The sequence below is a fragment of the Panthera pardus genome, unplaced genomic scaffold, assembly GCF_024362965.1.
Source record: "Panthera pardus isolate Hobbes unplaced genomic scaffold, ASM2436296v1 HiC_scaffold_2, whole genome shotgun sequence".
NCBI lineage: Eukaryota > Metazoa > Chordata > Mammalia > Carnivora > Felidae > Panthera > Panthera pardus.
Genome location: NW_026526765.1, coordinates 126,777,769 through 126,795,648, shown reverse-complemented (window position 1 = coordinate 126,795,648; position 17,880 = coordinate 126,777,769). Strand labels below are relative to the sequence as shown.

Below are 17,880 nucleotides of genomic sequence, written 5' to 3'. Positions count from 1 at the left end.
CTGTCCTGGGAAGGTGTCCTCACCACCTCATCAGGTAAGAGGCTTGGGTTTTGCTCGGAAGAACGTGCTGACACTGCATCTGACCCACAAGGCATTTCCACCAGCTACTACTGAGGGTCTCACAAAACAGCCAGGTCGCCTTCTGCCAGGGGTGAATTCCTCCTCGTCTGGCTGGAGACCAGAAGGATCACACCTGAGGGGGGGGCCCAGGGCAGGGCAGCTTACATTCCATTTTACTGATGATGAGCTTTCACTGCACTGTCCCTCGTTTGTTGGCCCCGGAGGTTCTGACAACAGCTCAAAGGTAGGGAAGGGTGAGGGAGGAACATGGAGCACGTGTTCCAGTTGCTTCCAGTTGCACCTGCCCTTGATCCTGCTGATACTCAGACAGGTAAGAGCAACCACCTGCAGGCCCAGACCTCCCGAGGGTGGGCTGCTGTGCTCCATGCAGTGAGGAGCAAACATGGGGATCAGCTGGCCTGCCCCACCCAAGAAAACATTAGGTCACACTAATGAGAGGGCTTCACTCACCACAAAAAGACCAGCACCTAGGACCTGCTCGGTGTAGGCTGGGTCTGGTAGGGGCACCTGAATAACACATCTATTTTTCTCCTTAACAAAGCAACCATCCTACAGAGCCAACTGTCTGAACCATCCTACTGGAAGATGCACAGTGGAGGACATGCAGGCACAGTAACACAGTGACAGTTCCGAGAGGCAGCCAGTACCTGTGGGTAGGACCCCATGGCAGCCACCCCTAGCACAGGAAAGCTCCTGCACATGCAGGTCCCTTCCCAGAGGTGGAAGCATCTCCCTGGCAGGCCAGGAATGGGCTCTTCCAGCCTGGGGCTATCTGCCTCAGACCCTCCTCACACCCCTTGCCTACCGGGATCCGGTCCCCCAGTTCTGCCCACCTGAGCTGGACTAGCCTCTCCGCAAGCAGCTCCCATATGTTCCTCCTTAGTCCTCGGATAAGTCTCAGCACAAAGGAGCCACTCATGACCTCACCTGCTTGCACCTGCCCCAACCTGCCCACTCCTGCCAAATCACATACCTTGGATTTCCGAGCCCCTTTCTTGCCTCCTGCTTTCTTAGACACGGGCTTCTTCTGGGATGGAGACTTGGCCTTTTTGGCTGGGGGTGGTGTGATGATGGCTTCCAACTTCCCTTTGGATCCTCGTTTCTTTGCTAGCAACTCCGGATGGATGTTTGGTAACACTCCCCCACTGGCTATGGTGACTCCTTTTAGCAGCTTGCAGGAAAATCAAAGTAGCAGATGGTGAGCCAGCCCACCCTGTCTCTGACCTTCAAGAAGCCAGCCCTGCCCATTCACATTCTTGCTTTGGGTTGGGATGAAGAGCTCCTTCATCCACGGGATCTACAAGGATGCTGATGAGACCCAGGCTCACTATACAGGGAATAAGTCCTCAGGGTCCCTCACTCTGGTGAAATTTCACTATCTTTCCTCCAGGGAGAGCCAAATACCTTGTTTCATTCCCTACTGCTCCCAAATAAAGCCTGGAGGAAGAACTGCCATGGGGGCGGAGAAGCTGCTAACAGTCCAAAATGCAGCCCAAACCTCTGAGAGCCAGCCAAACACCAACCTCCCTCCGTCTCTCGGCCACTGTGACTGCCTGCACAAGCATCTGGTGTGCGGGACGTGGAGGAGAGCCCCATACCTGATTTAGCTCTTCGTCGTTGGCCACGGCCAGCAGGATGTGCCGGGGGGTAACCCGCCCCTTCTTGTTGTCTCTTGCTGCGTTGCCAGCCAGCTCCAGAATCTCAGCTGTGGGGAGCAGAGGGGTAGAGCAGCTGGTCATGTTAGAGCATCAGGGGGTCCCGGGCATCCTCCTGATCCCCCCCACAGTTCATGGTGCTGTGAATGGGCACAGGCAGCAGCCTCATCAAACAGCTGCCCTGAGGTATGAAGCTGCAGGGGTCCTGCCTGGCCACACTTTGAGCGAAGCCACAGAGGTACCGAACGGAGCCAGGAGGCCCCCGGTCCATCTCCTTTGTTTTGGAGATGCGAACACGGAGGCTTAGAGAGAAGGGAGGAGCTGAGGGTCTCTTGGTGATAAATGGTGGAGCTGACATGTGAACCTGTTTCCCAGAATGGGTTGCCCGCAGTCGGCACTCCACACGTCACCAGGACCGACCCTGCAGAGCCAGAGTGTGGCCCTGAGAGGCAACCGAGCACCATAAGCAACGGCTCATGCATGTGTCCACGGGATGGTGGGGGGAGGTGGCTGAGCAAATCTGTTGACCGAAGCAATGTCCAACACTGCATATTCACACTCAAAGCCAAGAAAAAAAAAAGTTGTAATAGTCATTCTAGAGAAAAAATGAGATCTGAATGTCAACTGGATATTAGATACTAAAGGATTATTAATTTTCTGGGGTGTGGCCCATCAGTACCCTGTAGAGAACACTGTTTGTAGGAGATACCTGCCCAAGTACTTGGGAGTGAACTATCTTGATGTCTGCAATTTAGTCTCTCAAACAATTCTGACAGACGCCATGGAGTAAAACTAACGTGGGGATACGCTACGTGCTGTTAAATCTAGGTGTATGACACAAGCGTCCCTCCTTCAGCATTCTGTACACTTGACACTGAAAAAAAAATGTTACCAGCTAGAAAGCTAGAAGTTCGGTCCCTGGTTGGTGGTTAGTCAAAGTCCCCTGACCAGTCCTTCGGGGCAGGCTCTCACTGGACAGGGTGACAGCTCTGCCACAGCACCCAACCCGGGGGACAGCCAGTGCCCTTTGGCAAGAGGGTTTTTCTCCCTGGCAGCACAATGCTCTGGCTGTCAACATCATCACTGTGTCCTCATTTCCTTAACCCAGACTGTCTCAAAATGTATCTTACTTCCCTCCCCACGTCTGCAATTCTGCCCATGCCGTGGTCCTCTGGGCCCGGCTCAAGCCTGACCTCTTCCTGGTACTAAAGATTTCCTAGTATTCCAGGTCACGGTGTCAACACTGGATGTCTCCAGCAAAGGCAAAACTGAGACTCATTACAAAGTAGGGCAAACCTTCTAGCTACATGAAAGTCCTGTCTTTAAAGTTTACAATATTCCATGGTACACATCCACAAGTGCCAAGTGCTGAATCGAATGCAGTAGCTATGGTGTGTGTAGAATGCTGAAAAATTGCTTGGCTACTCACACAAACTCTCATATTGGTAGAAGTGAAAAACCAGTCACACCTGGGACAGGTTTCCACTCTGAACCCAAGGCAGGACTTCATTTACTCCATAATCCCATCAGTGAGCACACACGAACACTGGAGGCACCACAAGGCCCCTGGCCACCTGATGCTCCCAGGCCAGTGTCCCTCATGTTGAATTTCACAGTTGAGAGTCACCAGAGTGAGGCCCGGGGAGGGCCCAGGACAGGAGGAGAACCAGCCCACTTCCCACCCTGACTCGTTAGTCTCAGCAGGACTGTTTCCCAGCGCCCTGAGTGCAGGTGCAGGGGGAGACAGCCCCTCCAGCCATTTCACTGAAGCCTCCCTGTAAGTGATCATGGTGGAGTGTCCCTATGCCTAGCACAGATGGGCCTATCTTGGCCAATGCAGAAGAGAAGAGGGTGCTTGGGATGCCTCAGTGGCCTCAGGCCCCAGAGGCCATGAATGCAGAAATGAGCCCACCTCAGGCTTCTTCCTGCTGTGTTCACCGAGGAGGCAGCACACCTGTAACACTACTGTCCTGCCCATGGCTGGTGAGGAGCTGAAGTGGGAGCCTCACCTGGTGTGAGCACAGGCTCTAGGAGTGAGGGCAGAGGGAAGACAGTGAACTGTGGCCATCTCTGGCCGGAGACCAAGTGGCAAGAAGGCCAGAGAGGAGCAGGTGGCACCACAGAACTGAAGGCCATCTGGCATTCTTCCTGGCCTCAGCCATCCCCTCAGCTCCTTGCCACCCCCCTTCCCCCCCCCCCCCCCCCCCACTTTCTGACACCACAGGGAAACACGGGGCCATCCATATCTGCAGAGCCAGAATGCACACAAGGAGGCTGTTGGATTACAACCTTTTCCCAATAAGGTGCTAAGAATGCTTTACCTGGCCTCCAGTAGAGACCCACAACAGAGCCGGAAGTCCTCCGGCATAATGGATTGAAAGGATGGCTTCTCAGGCACGTGGACGTGGCCAGTTTCCTCTTCCCGCCCCCAGAGTGTCAGTGGAAGGCTCTCTCTCCCATGAGAAGGCACCATGGCCACTGTGGGCAAGGGCTGTGGTCTTAGGTTAGGCAGCACTGCTTTAACATTTCCTGTGTGCAGTGAAGATGGTGATGACAGATGCAAAGACTCAGAAGGTGGGTTTGGGCCGCTAATTTGGGTAGGAGACAGGCAGCATGTACAAGCATTTAAAGTACAGGAAGGACTGTGAGTAGCACCCGTGGCACAGCAATCTGGAGATGAATTCTCTAGGAATTTCCCCCTAGCTTCCAGCAGCGTTTGTGCCCCCGCCCGCTGCGCTCTTGCTTTGTGGCTAAAGGTTCTAATGGCCTGAGCTTCCACACTTGGGCCATCCATCGCAAGGCCTGCACTCACTTACTGCTAAGTCAGCACGGATCCACGTGGAAGCGACACTGAGGGATAGGTGTGTTGAGTGGGATGAGGAGCAGTGTAGCTCCTTGGAAAGAGCCAGGCTGTCACTCCTCTGCCTCCTTCACCAAGGAGCAGGAAAATCCCCAACTCTTTTCTGGCAGCAAACCCCATCCAGCATTCAATCTGCGAGTGCCAAGAGGACTGGCCCTCCTGCCCTCTAGCCCTCTACTGCCAAAGGGCAGGCCCTCAGCTCAGCCTGTGGGGAGGGAGAGGAGGTGTGGCAGGTGGGGAGAACAAAGAGGGGCACATATTCACACTCCAGCTAGTTGAGCAAGAGCCGTACTTGCAGTTGACTCCTGCATGTTTTCCAGAGGGTAGTTACCATAGCAACTCCTTTGTCAAGGGACACACAAGACAGAGCACCTCTGAGACACACCTTTTATGAGAAGCCTGTTCCACGCCCGACCGTGCCGTGCACCGCAGCAGGCAGAGAGCCGGGGCAGTTCACAGCAGCCAAGAAAGACGGAGGCCGAATCTGACAGCTAACAAAGGCAGGAGCCCAGAACACGAACTCAGCCCTGGCCAAGTCTCCATAAATGCCCCCCCTGTAGTCCTCAGGCCAGTTTCAGAAATAGCAATCACAAGGGGCTTTCCTGGCCAGGAGACGGCTGCCCGCCGCAGGCGGAGAGGAGAGGGCTGCAATGCCAGCTGCTCGGCCCTATGCAACAGTCCCCATCTGCTCTGCAGAGGGAGTGGGTGCTGGCTGCTGGGGAACTGGGGCAGGGCACATGCCACCAAAGGAGACTTCCTCATTCAGTTTCCTTCCTAGTAATTGATCCCGTCTTTGCAAATGACAGCAAGGGCAGGGTCACGGAAGCCTTAGGCTCAGAGCTGTTATGTAGGTTCCTGCCACGGCCCCCACCACATACACAGTGGGAAGGGCTCATGCCCCCACAAACAAGGGGGAGGGGTAGTCCCGGGCCAGCTTCAGCTCTGTCTTAACCTGAATGGAAACCATGCCTTCCTGCAAGAGATGGTTTCCTACACTTGATTCATCTTGTATTTTGGAAGGTTTTGTCCATCTCTAAAAAAATTTTTTCCCCTACCTACATTAAGAGAAAAGGATTCTGGGAAAGACAATCCAGAAAGCACCAGATCTACAGACACAAGTCCTTTTCTCTATGGTGTCCAGAGCTTCATGGTTGGATCCTCCTTTGGAGGCTGCTTTTAGGAGCTACAACCCTGTGGGCGGTAACCAATACAAATGGAATCTGCAAGAAACCACAGGAGGAAACTGGGCAAGAGCAGTTAGGAAGAGAAAAAACAGACCCCTTACCAGGTTCTCCACCCCCTCAAGCCATGTCTTCCTGGCCAGTGATGGGAAAAATTTTGTTACCAATGACCAACAATGAACTGGTTTGGGCCCAAAGGGTCAACTGGTTTGGGGTCAGCCTTGAGAAGGACTCTAAGTGTGGTAAGGTTCCCAGTGATAAATGCTGTAAAGGGTAAAGGGGACATGTTGAATGACAAGTAACACTGGCCGGCTTCTGAGCTATTTTTTTTGTTTTGAGATCTTTTTGTTTGTTTTAAGATCTAACTCACAAAACACCCAAGCATCTCTGGCTCCCACTCCTGGCCAGGGCCAGTCTCTGGCAAGTAGTGAGGCACTGGATCCATCATTTGTAGTGGCCCAGACCAGTAATGAGACCTTATTCTCTACTCAGAGCAGCAAGCACTGCAGACACCCCTGGGCCCCCCAGCCCCCAGCCTCATGGAACGTGATCTCTTTAAGGCCACTTGACAAAATTCCCACAGCCGTGAATAATGGCATTATTTGGCAGCCTTTTCAGCTATAGACCAGCTGTCTGAATGTGAATACCTCTGACAGGTCTACTTTCCAAGTTCACCCAGAGACCAAAGGCTTAGTCTTTCCCCACCCTGCCCCCCACCACCCCCCCCCACACACACACATCTTGAACTGAACCCTATCTGTTGTATTGAAGCATTCCGTCTATCTTCCTTTAGGGAGATGAAGTCATGGCTTGCAGAATTAGACTCCTAACAGCTAACAGGTGACGTGTGGAGGCTGAGCCAAACTCTAAACACAAACCTTGCGAAGACTCAGGGGCTTCTCCAGAGCTGTTTGAAGCATCTCCGTTAACAAAAGAAATATTGAAAATAACAACCAGAAATCAAAGGAAAGCAAATGCTCACGTAATCCCAAGGAGAAAACAGATATTTGCTACAAGGCCAACAACATGACGAGCAATCTGTTTATTGTATTTCTTTCAATTCATCGGGCCTCCCTCAGCAGTTCACGGAGTTCAGAACTGTTTTACACCATTCTGGAAAGCTTTAACCCAATCAACTCCAATTGGAGAGGAAATGCTAAGAGTTTCCTGCATCCCGACTGCACCACGAGTTCCTCCAATTCGCCTGGGGGCCCAGAATCCACCGGCCTGCACCTCACCTTTTCAGGAGATGAGCGGCAGAGTCTGAAGCCTGCTAAGCTGTCAACCCAGAGCTCCAGGGCCTCACTTACAGGCCACAGCAAAGCTCTCCAGTCTGCCTGTCCCGGGGCCTCAAAGGAACTGGGGATTCCACAGAGAAAATAAAACCGACAGCAGTAACAGAAGGTAGCATTTTCTGTGCAAGATGCAAGGTATTTTGTAACAATGAGCCATTCTGCTGCTTTTCTGCAGATGTTCCAAGTCTGACACATACTGTCCCTTGCTGTTAAGCCCACGTTACAGACCCCTCCTAAAAACCCATGAGCATTTGGTCTAGTCTCCCACCTTCCCCACGTCTCCCAGTAAGACAGAAATACAGCTTAATTTGGGAGTTTCTAAAGTAAGCTGGTTCTTAGACTTCCAAGTAAAAAGTAGGTCATTCTACATGATACAGATTAAGAAAAAGGAGATCTCAATCTTGACAAACATGACCTTCCTCTAACCCTGCAACCCAGCCCAGTGCCTGAGTACCTTTCCTTTTTGGAACATCTTCCTGTATCTTCCCCCAAGTCTCCAGCACTTCTGTATAAGCTTGCCTCCTCGGTCTGTCTTGAACGGAGTGCAAGAGCCACAAAGGGCAGCGTGCTAGAGCTAGGGTCTGCTGTCAGACAGCCTGGGTATGAATCCCAGCTCCCACACCTTGCTGTGAATGGCCAACGCACACCCAAGGCAGGCTTTCCCTCTCTATAGAAAGGGGATGAAAATTAGGTCACTCCAGGGCTGGTGAGGATTAACGAGTTACCAAGTTCCATGGTTAGAGCGGTGGATAAATGTAAACTACAGTTATTGGGGCTACAACCACACACTTCATCTTTTAAAAAGTGTAGCAGGCTGGATTTCCAGGAGAAGAAAACTAAACTTCCTATTCCTCAGTTTCCTCCTATCACACTAACGGCCTAGCTAAACGGATAGATGCACGTGCATGAGAGTTGGAAGGAGGAGGAGGAGAAAAGCAATATAGAAAACCTGGTGTTTCCTTGCCCGATAGTTTACTCTTTGCTGTTACACTTAACAGTTTACATATGTTTGAAAAACGCACTTGAACCTGATTAACCTTGGGGCTGCCAGACTTACTTTGATAGAATGCAGCACCCAGGGCGGCCCCACAGGCAGTCTCTGCCTAGGGATGGGGTCTGGGGCTGTTGTCTGACCCCCACAGAGTGCGCCACAGCAGGGGCAGAACCAAAACCGTTTGCTGAGACAGCACAAGTCAAGGCCCAGGAAGGTAGGTGGAAGGATGAGGTGCCGGGGGCGGGCCCAGGAAAGCCTGCTCTAACTCTCCCCACCCCTGGCTGACAGCTGGGCCAGGCCCTCTACCCTCCCACTCACTCCCTTTCAAGGACGCCAAGTTAATCTTCAAGGAAGCGGTTAATATGTGTGTTTGTTTTGATATGGAAACTCACAGCCATTTGTTCTTAATTCATCTCGGGAAGGGGCGAACAATCAGATGTCTGCTGAAATGAAAAGATTTGAAGGGGGTAACGTAAAGAGGAAACTCACTGCAACAGCCCTGACGTGGTGACACTTCCCTGACAGAGGGACGTTTAAGGAGGAGAACAAGAAGTGCGCGTGGGGCGGGATGCCCTCTTGCGGGGGGGCGGAGGCGATGTCTGTCCTCAGCCCTTAGGCGCGCATGCGCGTTCAGGGACCTGTGGTGCACACATGCCTACTCTCAGTGGAACTCCATCGGGGGAGGGCATTTTGCTCTACCCTATTTGGTGCTGTTTCCCTTATGCACAGTTTATCTTTTCAAAATGTCAGAAATGAAATGAAAACGCAGCGTAAATGAACAGAGGTAACTATGGTATGTGCACCGCCCCCCCTCCCCACCGCACCCCCAGCTTTCACAACTCTGCGTCACAGGCGCCCCCCAGGCCCTGACAGCTGTCCCAGCCTGCTCAATCCTGCTTCTCACAAGAGTTATGAGCATTTGGACTTTTTAGGTTCTTTGCATCACCGACTCTCTTTAGAGCAGTATGAGGGCACTGACTTCCTCTCTCCTAGGGCTCTTTCGCTCCTCTTTCCCCCAGCACCCTACTTGTCCTGCAGCTGCTACAGCCAGCACCTCCGACAGTGACCTGACCGCCCCTTCTCTATAGCCCAGCACAGGTCATGCCAACGGCCACGGCCCTTCTTGTGTTCAAACCCATCTCCTTCCTGTCGGTGACTCCTCGCCCCTCCAGGCCCCCCACCCTGCAGGACCCCTGTCCCCTCTGCCCACTCCAGGCCACAGGACCCTGCAACTGCTCAGGGCCTGCCCCTCTTGGGAGGCCTTGTCTGCCTCCTTCACCAGGCTGTGGCTCCACCCAGGACCAGGCCAGCCTTGGAGGACTGGGTGCATACCATCCTCCTGTGACGTCCACTGGAGACAACGGAGATGCACAGTATACTGAGGGACCCTGAGACCCCCATGCTTTCCTGGTAACTGCTAAGGTCTGAGCTCCTGAAGAGAACCTACAGGAGACGCTCTTCTAGAGACGGGTCACTATGCTGAGTGGCCTCGCAGAGGTTACTTACACTCTAAGCCCCAATTTCCTTCTAAGCAGAATAGGCTTAGAAGGATTCTGTGAACTACCAAATGTGAAGCACTTAGCCAGTGCCTGGCACATAGCAAGTGCTCACTATAAGGCAGATGTTTCATTCCTTAATCGCTCTGCCTTTGCCTAGCACTGAAAGCACCAGCCTCCATGCCCCCAAAACTAACATTACTACAAGCCACTCTCAATCTGGAATGGGGACCTGCCAGGGCCTGGGGAGGAGGCCAGAGGGCAAGGAAACCAATGCTCCTCCAGGTAAAAGCCCTCATTTTCTGATACTGACTTTCGGCAGCCAATAGCCAGATTTACAGAAGCAGCAGATAAATGTTAACCAAAGACTACCTTGGTTACCAGTTACCACAAGGAGCATCCATCAGGACAGACATGGCAAGGGAAGCCTACGATTAGCCTTTTACAGAGGCCCTGGATTCCCACATGGCTCCCACAGTCCTGCAGGCAAGAAATGTGGGCTCTGGCAGAGCAAGAGCCTCCTTGTAATGAGGACGACATTTATAAATGTCTTCTGTAAAGGCCACTCTACAAATGTCTCCCTGTGTACGCGGGCATGACAGTAATCCCGTGAGAGGACACCTCAGCATCAGGCGCCGTCACAGGACTCTGAAGTACCAGGGAACACGCTCTTCTGGCTACCACACAGAAGGCACTTGCCTAAAAAGGAAGGTGGGACATAAAATGAAGGAGGGAAGACATAAAGGAAAGGAAGGTGGGAGCCAGGGTCAGAGCTGCAGGCAGGCTGAGCAGCCTGGCAAATGCAAGGAGAGTCCCTGTTATCTCTTGGCAGCTGGAACTGGAGGCAGCTGGGGGGTGGGGTAGGGGGGACGGGAGAGACAGGGAGATGGAGGGAGGTGCACTGTCCTGAATACCCTTTGGGTCTGTCTTCTTGCTACAACGTATTTATAGCTCTGAGGAGTGGCTTTTCACTTTCACCATATTTTATTCTAGGTTGACTAGACATAGAGACCCTCAGGCAGGGAAAGAAAGCAAGAGGACTATAAATATGTTTTATTAGTTGCTGATATTTTAACGGGAAGATATCAAGAGAGAAGATATTTGTAGAATTCTTATCACTTCCTTCTCCATTCTTGGTGGTCATCCACAGAGAGACCCTGGGGTACTCCTAGCAAGGCTCCTGGGATGCTGCTATTTAAGTCAGTGGAGTGGCTCCTCACTTCCTCCGCTTTTCAAGGTACAGACATCCTCAGTGGCTTTTGTGTCAGAAGTGAGAGATCAGCTCTTGATAAACTTCCCACGCCTTCCCATTTGCCACCAACAGCTGCCTGACACTTGCTGTTGCTCAGCTCAGTCTGGCCCCCATGCCCTTGTGTCATTAGCATAACCCTAATTATGCCACATTTAAAAATCCAGGGGTCTAGTTCAGCTCCCATCTCATCAATTTCCTGGCAGCCTGTGACCTTACCGACATTCCCTCCTCCTGAAATTCATCCCTGTAGCTGGTCTTCTTACCTTCAGTAAAAAACTATTTACTAAGCGGCTGCAGAATGTAAGCCCTCATGCTGGCAGCTGAGCACACAGTGATGGGGGAGGGGTGGGGAAGGCACAGTTCCAGCCCCGGGGTCACAAATACGACCTCCGATATGTCTGACCCATCACAGACACTCAGTACAAATCTTCTGAAATGAACACGGATTCTTTCAACTTTCAGCACCCAGCCTGGCACCTTGCACCTGGTTAGAGCTTGGTAACTCCTTCACCAATAGGTCATTAAGAATGGATCACTAAACAAGTACACTAAGCACGTGCACCACTGAGACCGTGATTAAGGATGGAAGTACAGGGACATTCTCTAAGGCACTGGCCTGGTTTCATGTATTAGAGCCAACACTCAGGATCCATGGCAGGCAGTATGAACTGAACTATAAAGTAGTCATCCAAGAGGAAAGTCATCCCAGCCCCCTGATGGTCCAAGATCCAGGCAGGCCTCACCTCACAGTCTCAAGTGAGGTCTCAGGGTTGGCTCAGGGGCCTGGGGGGTACTGGGGAGATCAACAATCCTCAGATTCTCCCAGCCAAGATTCTGGCTCAAATATCAGTGTCAGTCTGTGCATATCACATGTACCCATTATCCTGATTGATTATTTCTTGGCATTTCATATTTTAGATTTTGAAATGAAAACAGAGAAGAAAAATATCTTTAGAAAGATAGATAACATACATATAACTAATAATACTGTCTCCTGGGAGGAGAACTGGGTAGGAAAAAGAGCAGGAAGGGAAATGAATGTCTCACCGTATGTCCAGGGGAACATGGAAATTTTACCATTGGTAAACATCACTTAGTAAAGAAAACAATCAAAGACAATAAAAGACCTACCAGATATGAGAAACATAAAGTATGTAACTAGACAGACCAATGAAACAGAAAATAAAGCCCAGAAATAACCCTAAATATATCTAGAAATTTCACGTATGGTAAAGGTAGCATCTCAGATTACCAGGGAAAAGATGAGATACTCAATTAATTGTGTTAAGAAAACTGGGTAACCATCTGAAATAAAATTAAGTCGATCCTTATCTCACACTATGTATCAGGATAAATGGATCAAAGTAAAAATGTAAAAAATTAAAACATAAAAATACCAACCAAAAGCACAGGGGGAATTCCTTTGTAACCTTGAAGAGAGGTAGACTTTATGAACAACAAAATCTGGCAGAAATAGATTTATGAAGACTTCCACTATTAGGATTATTCAGATAAACTTGACAATCATTCCACAATATGTATGGATATCAAATCATCACATTATATGCTTTAGATATATAGTCATATTTGTCATTTTCCTTGATGAAATTGAAAAAATGAGCTATTCAAATAAATACACAATAACTTTAGTTAGAGAAATAATTTTTAGAGAAAACTTTGAAAATGAAGAGAAAATAAGAAATTATAAAGAACAACCAAGCCGATTCAAAAGAAAACCAGACAGGACTTCTAGAAATAAAAGTTTCAAAGCTGATATTGAAAATTCAGTGACTGAATTAAATAGCAGATAAGACACAGCTGAAGAGAGAATTATTAAACTGGGAGACAGTTCCAGAAGATAAATCAGAAATAATTATCCACAAATAAGACCTGCAAGACAGAAATGAAAAATAAGAATGAGATGAACAGATATGGAAGAATGAAACACTAACATATATTTGATTTGTGTTTTATAAGGAGAAAGATCCCAGAATAGAGACACTAAAGAAGTAACAGCTAACGACTTTATGGATGTGACAGAAGCATGTTCAAAAACAGTCTGAGAAAGCTTATCACTAAAAGACCTCATGAAATGAAATCCTAAAGGATGTACCTCAGTCACAATTAAGTGATCCCAGATGGCAGGTCTGAGAGGAAAGAGGCACACTTAGTGTTGGGCACACCTTTTTCCTTGCCTGAATCCAAAAACAGGTTTTGTCTTGCTGTGTGCTTTTCCACTGGCCCCAGCAAAAACCCAGCCCTTGATAGGGAACTTGTCGATGCATTTGCAGACCCCAATGGCAGAAATGAAAGTGGCATGTCACCGTTCCCAGGGAAATCATGAGGCAACAGTGAGATTCCTTGACCACCGAGCATTCCCAGGCAATGCAGCTTATCTTGGAGAAAACAGAGAGGTTGTCAACAAATGGCGCTAGCGCTGTAAATCCACGTCCCAAGAAGTGAATCTAGACACAGACCTTATACCCCTTGCAAAAATTAACTCAAAATGGATCACAGCCCTAAACATAAAACACTATAAAACTCCTGGAAGATAACAAGAAAATCTGCATGACCTTGGGTTGGCAAGGACTTTTTAGAGACAACACCAAAGGCATAATAGATGAAAAAAGAATTAAGATGCCAGACTTCATTAAAATCACACACTTCAGCTCTGTGAAAGACACTGCTAAGAGAGTAAGAAGACCAGCCACACCCTGGGAGAAAAGAAAGCAATGAGGCCGTTCCTTTCTGATCCCAGTGACACAGTCCAGCCCCTAGCCCCGAGATGGGAGGGTAGCAGGGCCATTGTTTCATGAAGTGGGCCCCAGTCACACTTACACTCTCATGGACCACCTTATGGACCCTTTGGAAGGACTGGGTGGTGGACTGGATAGAAACTCAGTGTTTGAGCTCCATGGCAGATTCACGTGCTTGTGGGAGAAGGGTGCTGTCAAGCCGGGCTTCTACCTCCACATCTTGCCTGGGGTAGCGAAGCTCCAGGCATTGCACCCTGTGGCGGTTTCCAGGCTCTCTCCTCAAGCCCTGAGGCCTGCCCACCCTGGATCTGCTAACAGGCGAGCAGGCCGACAGCTCACGACGAAGAAAATGTCAAAGGCACCTTGTGATAAACTGCTTTCCCAAGCACTCCTCAGATGTCTACCCACCATGGAATCATCTACTCCCCTGGGAGGGTGAGGGAGAACTAACAGTGCAGCATAGGTGGGAGCACCTCCTAAATTAACTCATGATTGGCTCTGCAAGATTATGTATAATGATGATTTTCTGTGATGGGCTATCAGTGGAAATCGTTAATCGCAGATATTAATACAAACAAATATTGAAGCTAAAATCTAACTTCCTTTCATGCGTGTGTGCATACACACAAGAGGCATTCAGGCCCAGCAGCTATCTCTGGGCAATGGCATTATGGATGAGCTTTAGCTTCTTACATTTAAAAAATATGTGTTTTGTAATGTTTATTTATTTTTGAAAAAGAGAGAGACAGAGTGCAATTGGGGGAGGGGCAGAGAGAAAGGGAGACACAGAATCCAAAGTAGGCTCCAGGCTCCGAGCTGTCAGCACAGAGCCCGACGCGGGGCTTGAACCCACGAACTGCGAGATCATGACCTCAATGGAAGTCGGATGCTTAACTGACTGGGCCACCCAGGTGCCCCTATATTCTTACATTTTTAAACACAAACTGCTCATATCACCCAAAATGGGAATATGAATTTAACTATGGTCTGCACACAATGGGTGTCCAGTGCACTAGTCTCAACTCCAGTGTTTCCAGCTTCATTCTAGTTGCAGCCCTCTGGCTCATTAAATCTCTTCCCTTTCGTGTGTGCGTGTGTGTGTGTGTGTGTGTGTGTGTGTGTTCAGGAGAATAAAACTGGCAAAGGGCTTTGCAGAAGAATGAGCACTGTGGGGTGGTGAGAGCCTGAGGGCAGCATGAATGCCCAAGAAGGTGCCAGCAGGAGTTAGCTGGGTCCCGGCCTGAAGTGTTAGTCCAAGGTAGGAGCGGTCAGGCAGACAAGCAAGAGACTCAGGAGAAATTTGGGGGGGCCTCAGAGTATCAAGGAGCCAGCCTGACTGTCCTCTTGTTCCTGCCCTATTTTTAGCTGCAGGAGTAACAGGACACACTCGGGTGTCCTGGATAGGAAAGTGGTAAAGAGGCCAGGTAAGTGATGGAGCCAAGGGCAGCCTCTGCCTACCTCAATCTGCCAAGCTTGTCAGATCCTTTCTTTCCTAGGCCAGAAGCACCAAGTCCGATAGGTGTAACAGGACGGGCTGCTGAAAGGGAGGGTTCCCCCTCCTGCACTGAGAGGAGACAGGGCGGGGACGGAGTGCAACCCAGCCCCTAACACAGGAGAGATACGCAGCATCTGACCCAGTTACAGATCAGAAATGAAGCAAGCTGAAACTTGGGATAAGGATGATCATTTCGTCAGCCAAACCAGACAGCAAGGTATATTCGCAAGAGTCACCCCTTTCCCTTAGGGTTTTATTGTAGGATGTGGTCAAGCACAAGGGCTGAGACTCATCTAGTCTGCAAAGTGGCCATAAGGTCACCCAGGGGACCCTGCTTGTTCCCCAGGTCAGGAGCTGGCCCTGTAAACTTCATCACGGCAGCTTCTGACTGGAGCATCTATGGGGAGAAGATTCCAGGTACTGATTAGAAGACAGGGAGGCTCTGGTCCGCAACAAGAGACAGGAGAGGGAAGACCAAGGCTGAAACATGGGCACTGAGAGGGGCAGGGCTTGGGAAAATGGCAGGAGTGGGGTTTAGAAATATAAAACTCCAGAGATCATCATTTTGTAGTTTAGATCCAAAGAAGACAGGAAAAAAAAAATTCTAGCTATAGCCTTACCTTGTGAGAGGTGGAAATGCAGTCCTATGGTGCTGGGTTTTTATTTATTTTTTTATTTTATTAAAAAAAATTTTTTTTTAGTGTTTATTTATTTTTGAGACAGAGAGAGACAGAGCATGAATGGGGGAGGGTCAGAGAGAGAGGGAGACACAGAATCTGAAGAAGGCTCCAGGCTCTGAGCCGTCAGCACAGAGCCCGACGCGGGGCTCGAACTCCCAGACCGTGAGATCATGACCTGAGCCGAAGTCGGACGCTTAACCCGACTGAGCCACACAGGCGCCCCTGGTGCTGGGTTTTTAAATGGACCACAATTTAGGGACCCATACCAGCAGGCTGCTCCCATAGCCACCTTGGGAGAGTCTATACCTATCACAAGGTGTCAGCATTCAGTCTTGAGAGCTGGCTGCCAGGGCTTGACATCTTTCTCAGAGAAACCCTCTGGGAGTGCACTGAATTTCTGCAAACAAGCTTAAGTACTAGGAGGGAAGTTGGTAGAGTAAGGTTTGTGCTCAGGCCATGTGACAGGGTTTCTGCCCCCCACCCCCCAAAAAAGGAAAAGATGTCATCGCACATCTTTTTGGATTTGATGAACAGGAACCGGGCCTGTTCTTTGCTCAAGGGTTGGATAAAATGGCTCCAAAGGCACTTCCCTTCCAGGAAGTAAGTTCCTTGGGCAGAGACTTTTGTCTTGGACCTCAGTGTCTGGCACAGAGCCTGGGGTATGATAGGCCATCTCCGAGTCAATATCTGAGCAACTCAGCTTAGCAAAGTAAGTGCTAAGGGCTTCCCAAGATACCACCTCACCTAGCAAATGTTCAGGCACCTTCTATGGGTTGGGCCCTGTATGGAAGAGGAAGACCCAAGGTCTCCTTATGTATCAGCCAAGCTTCCTGCCTCAATGCCACAACAAACCAAAGCTGGTTCTTCATGACAGCTTTCGATTTTGTTTCCTCACTGAGCCTTCCTCATAGTGCCATCTGTCATGGGCTAAAGCCACACCAGTGTTCCCTACACTGTACTGTGCAAGGTGTTTAAAGGTGTTCCTTAAAGACTTTTGTGATAAAAGTTTGGGAACCACTACGTAGCACAGCTCCTTCCCATGGGGATTCACAGTGACACCAACATGTTAAAGGCTCTAAAGAGTCTTGCCATAAAGAAAGCTATTTCTTGCTGGTTCCCAAACTAAAACAAATTCCTTTACTGAGAAAACTGTCGAGGTTATTCATAAATCCACCTCAAAAGAGAGGATGTGAATCTAGCCATCTTCTGACCTCAGTCATACGGCTGTGTTTTTTTGGTGGAATACCTCTCGAATTTCACCAGATATGTAGGTTCTGCTGAGCGCGGTTTGAGCAATGCTGACCCACAGGACCTTGACCCATGACTCAAGACCATCAAATCATAAGGGTGCTTGCTCTTTGCTCTACCACACACTGTTGATTTCTCACCACCCTCCACCCCCAACTGTGGGACTCAAGTACCTTTAACTTATCCCCCTCACCCCGTTTGCCCTATTCCCTTATTGGTGTCTGGGCTTGGGGATCCCCATCATCAATGGAAAGGTCACTGGGACAAAAGCCACGCCATATATTTCTCATTTCACATCTCCTATGCCTTCCAGTAGTGCTATGCTGGGCACAGAGGATAGATTCCAGAAGCTTCTGAACTGATTAAAGTCAGGTTCCCTTTTGCCTTACATGTCATTTAAGGGAGAAGTACCACAGTACCATGGGGGCAAAGACAATGACTGGACTGGGGCTGCCCTGACTGCCTCAGTTTCCATGCAGTAACACTTACTTCCATCTACTATGTATTGAGTGGTTACTAAGAAAGCTGGCTAAACACTTTAGATGCAGTGTCAATCCTCACAGAGCCCCAAGAGCAATACAGGCTGCTATACTCCCCTGGTGGAGAATGGAGGGAGGCCCAGATAGTCCTCCACACTGAGAAGACAAGTGGACAGTGTCACACTGCTTGGGGAGAACTCCAGAAAGAGTCCAGCAGGGAAGCTGGATTTGGGGAAGGACCTATCTGGTTGCCACGACCAAGCTGGTTCCAAGTGTTGCCTTTTTCCTTTTAAGTACAGCAGATGATTGGGCTCTGGACCCAAGAGGACAAAGAGAGGCCTGCTTCACTTTTCAGAGCAAGATACAAAGCTACAACCTCCTCCCACATCTACCCCGGCCGGGAGCAGA

At 49.7% G+C, this 17,880-nt stretch overlaps 1 protein-coding gene across 4 annotated transcripts in view; it reads right to left on the bottom strand.

The window, feature by feature from the left end:
- The window catches only part of LOC109250833 (core histone macro-H2A.1), a 79,287-nt gene that overhangs the window by 45,939 nt on the left and 15,468 nt on the right, over positions 1 to 17,880 (bottom strand). For all 4 annotated transcript variants that reach the window (XM_019421946.2, XM_019421944.2, XM_019421947.2 and 1 more), the window contains exons 3-4: positions 1,680 to 1,786; positions 1,055 to 1,252 (exon numbers count right to left, since the gene is read on the bottom strand). In XM_019421946.2, the coding sequence (XP_019277491.1) occupies positions 1,055 to 1,252; positions 1,680 to 1,786 (305 nt within the window). The remainder of the gene's footprint in view (positions 1 to 1,054; positions 1,253 to 1,679; positions 1,787 to 17,880) is intronic.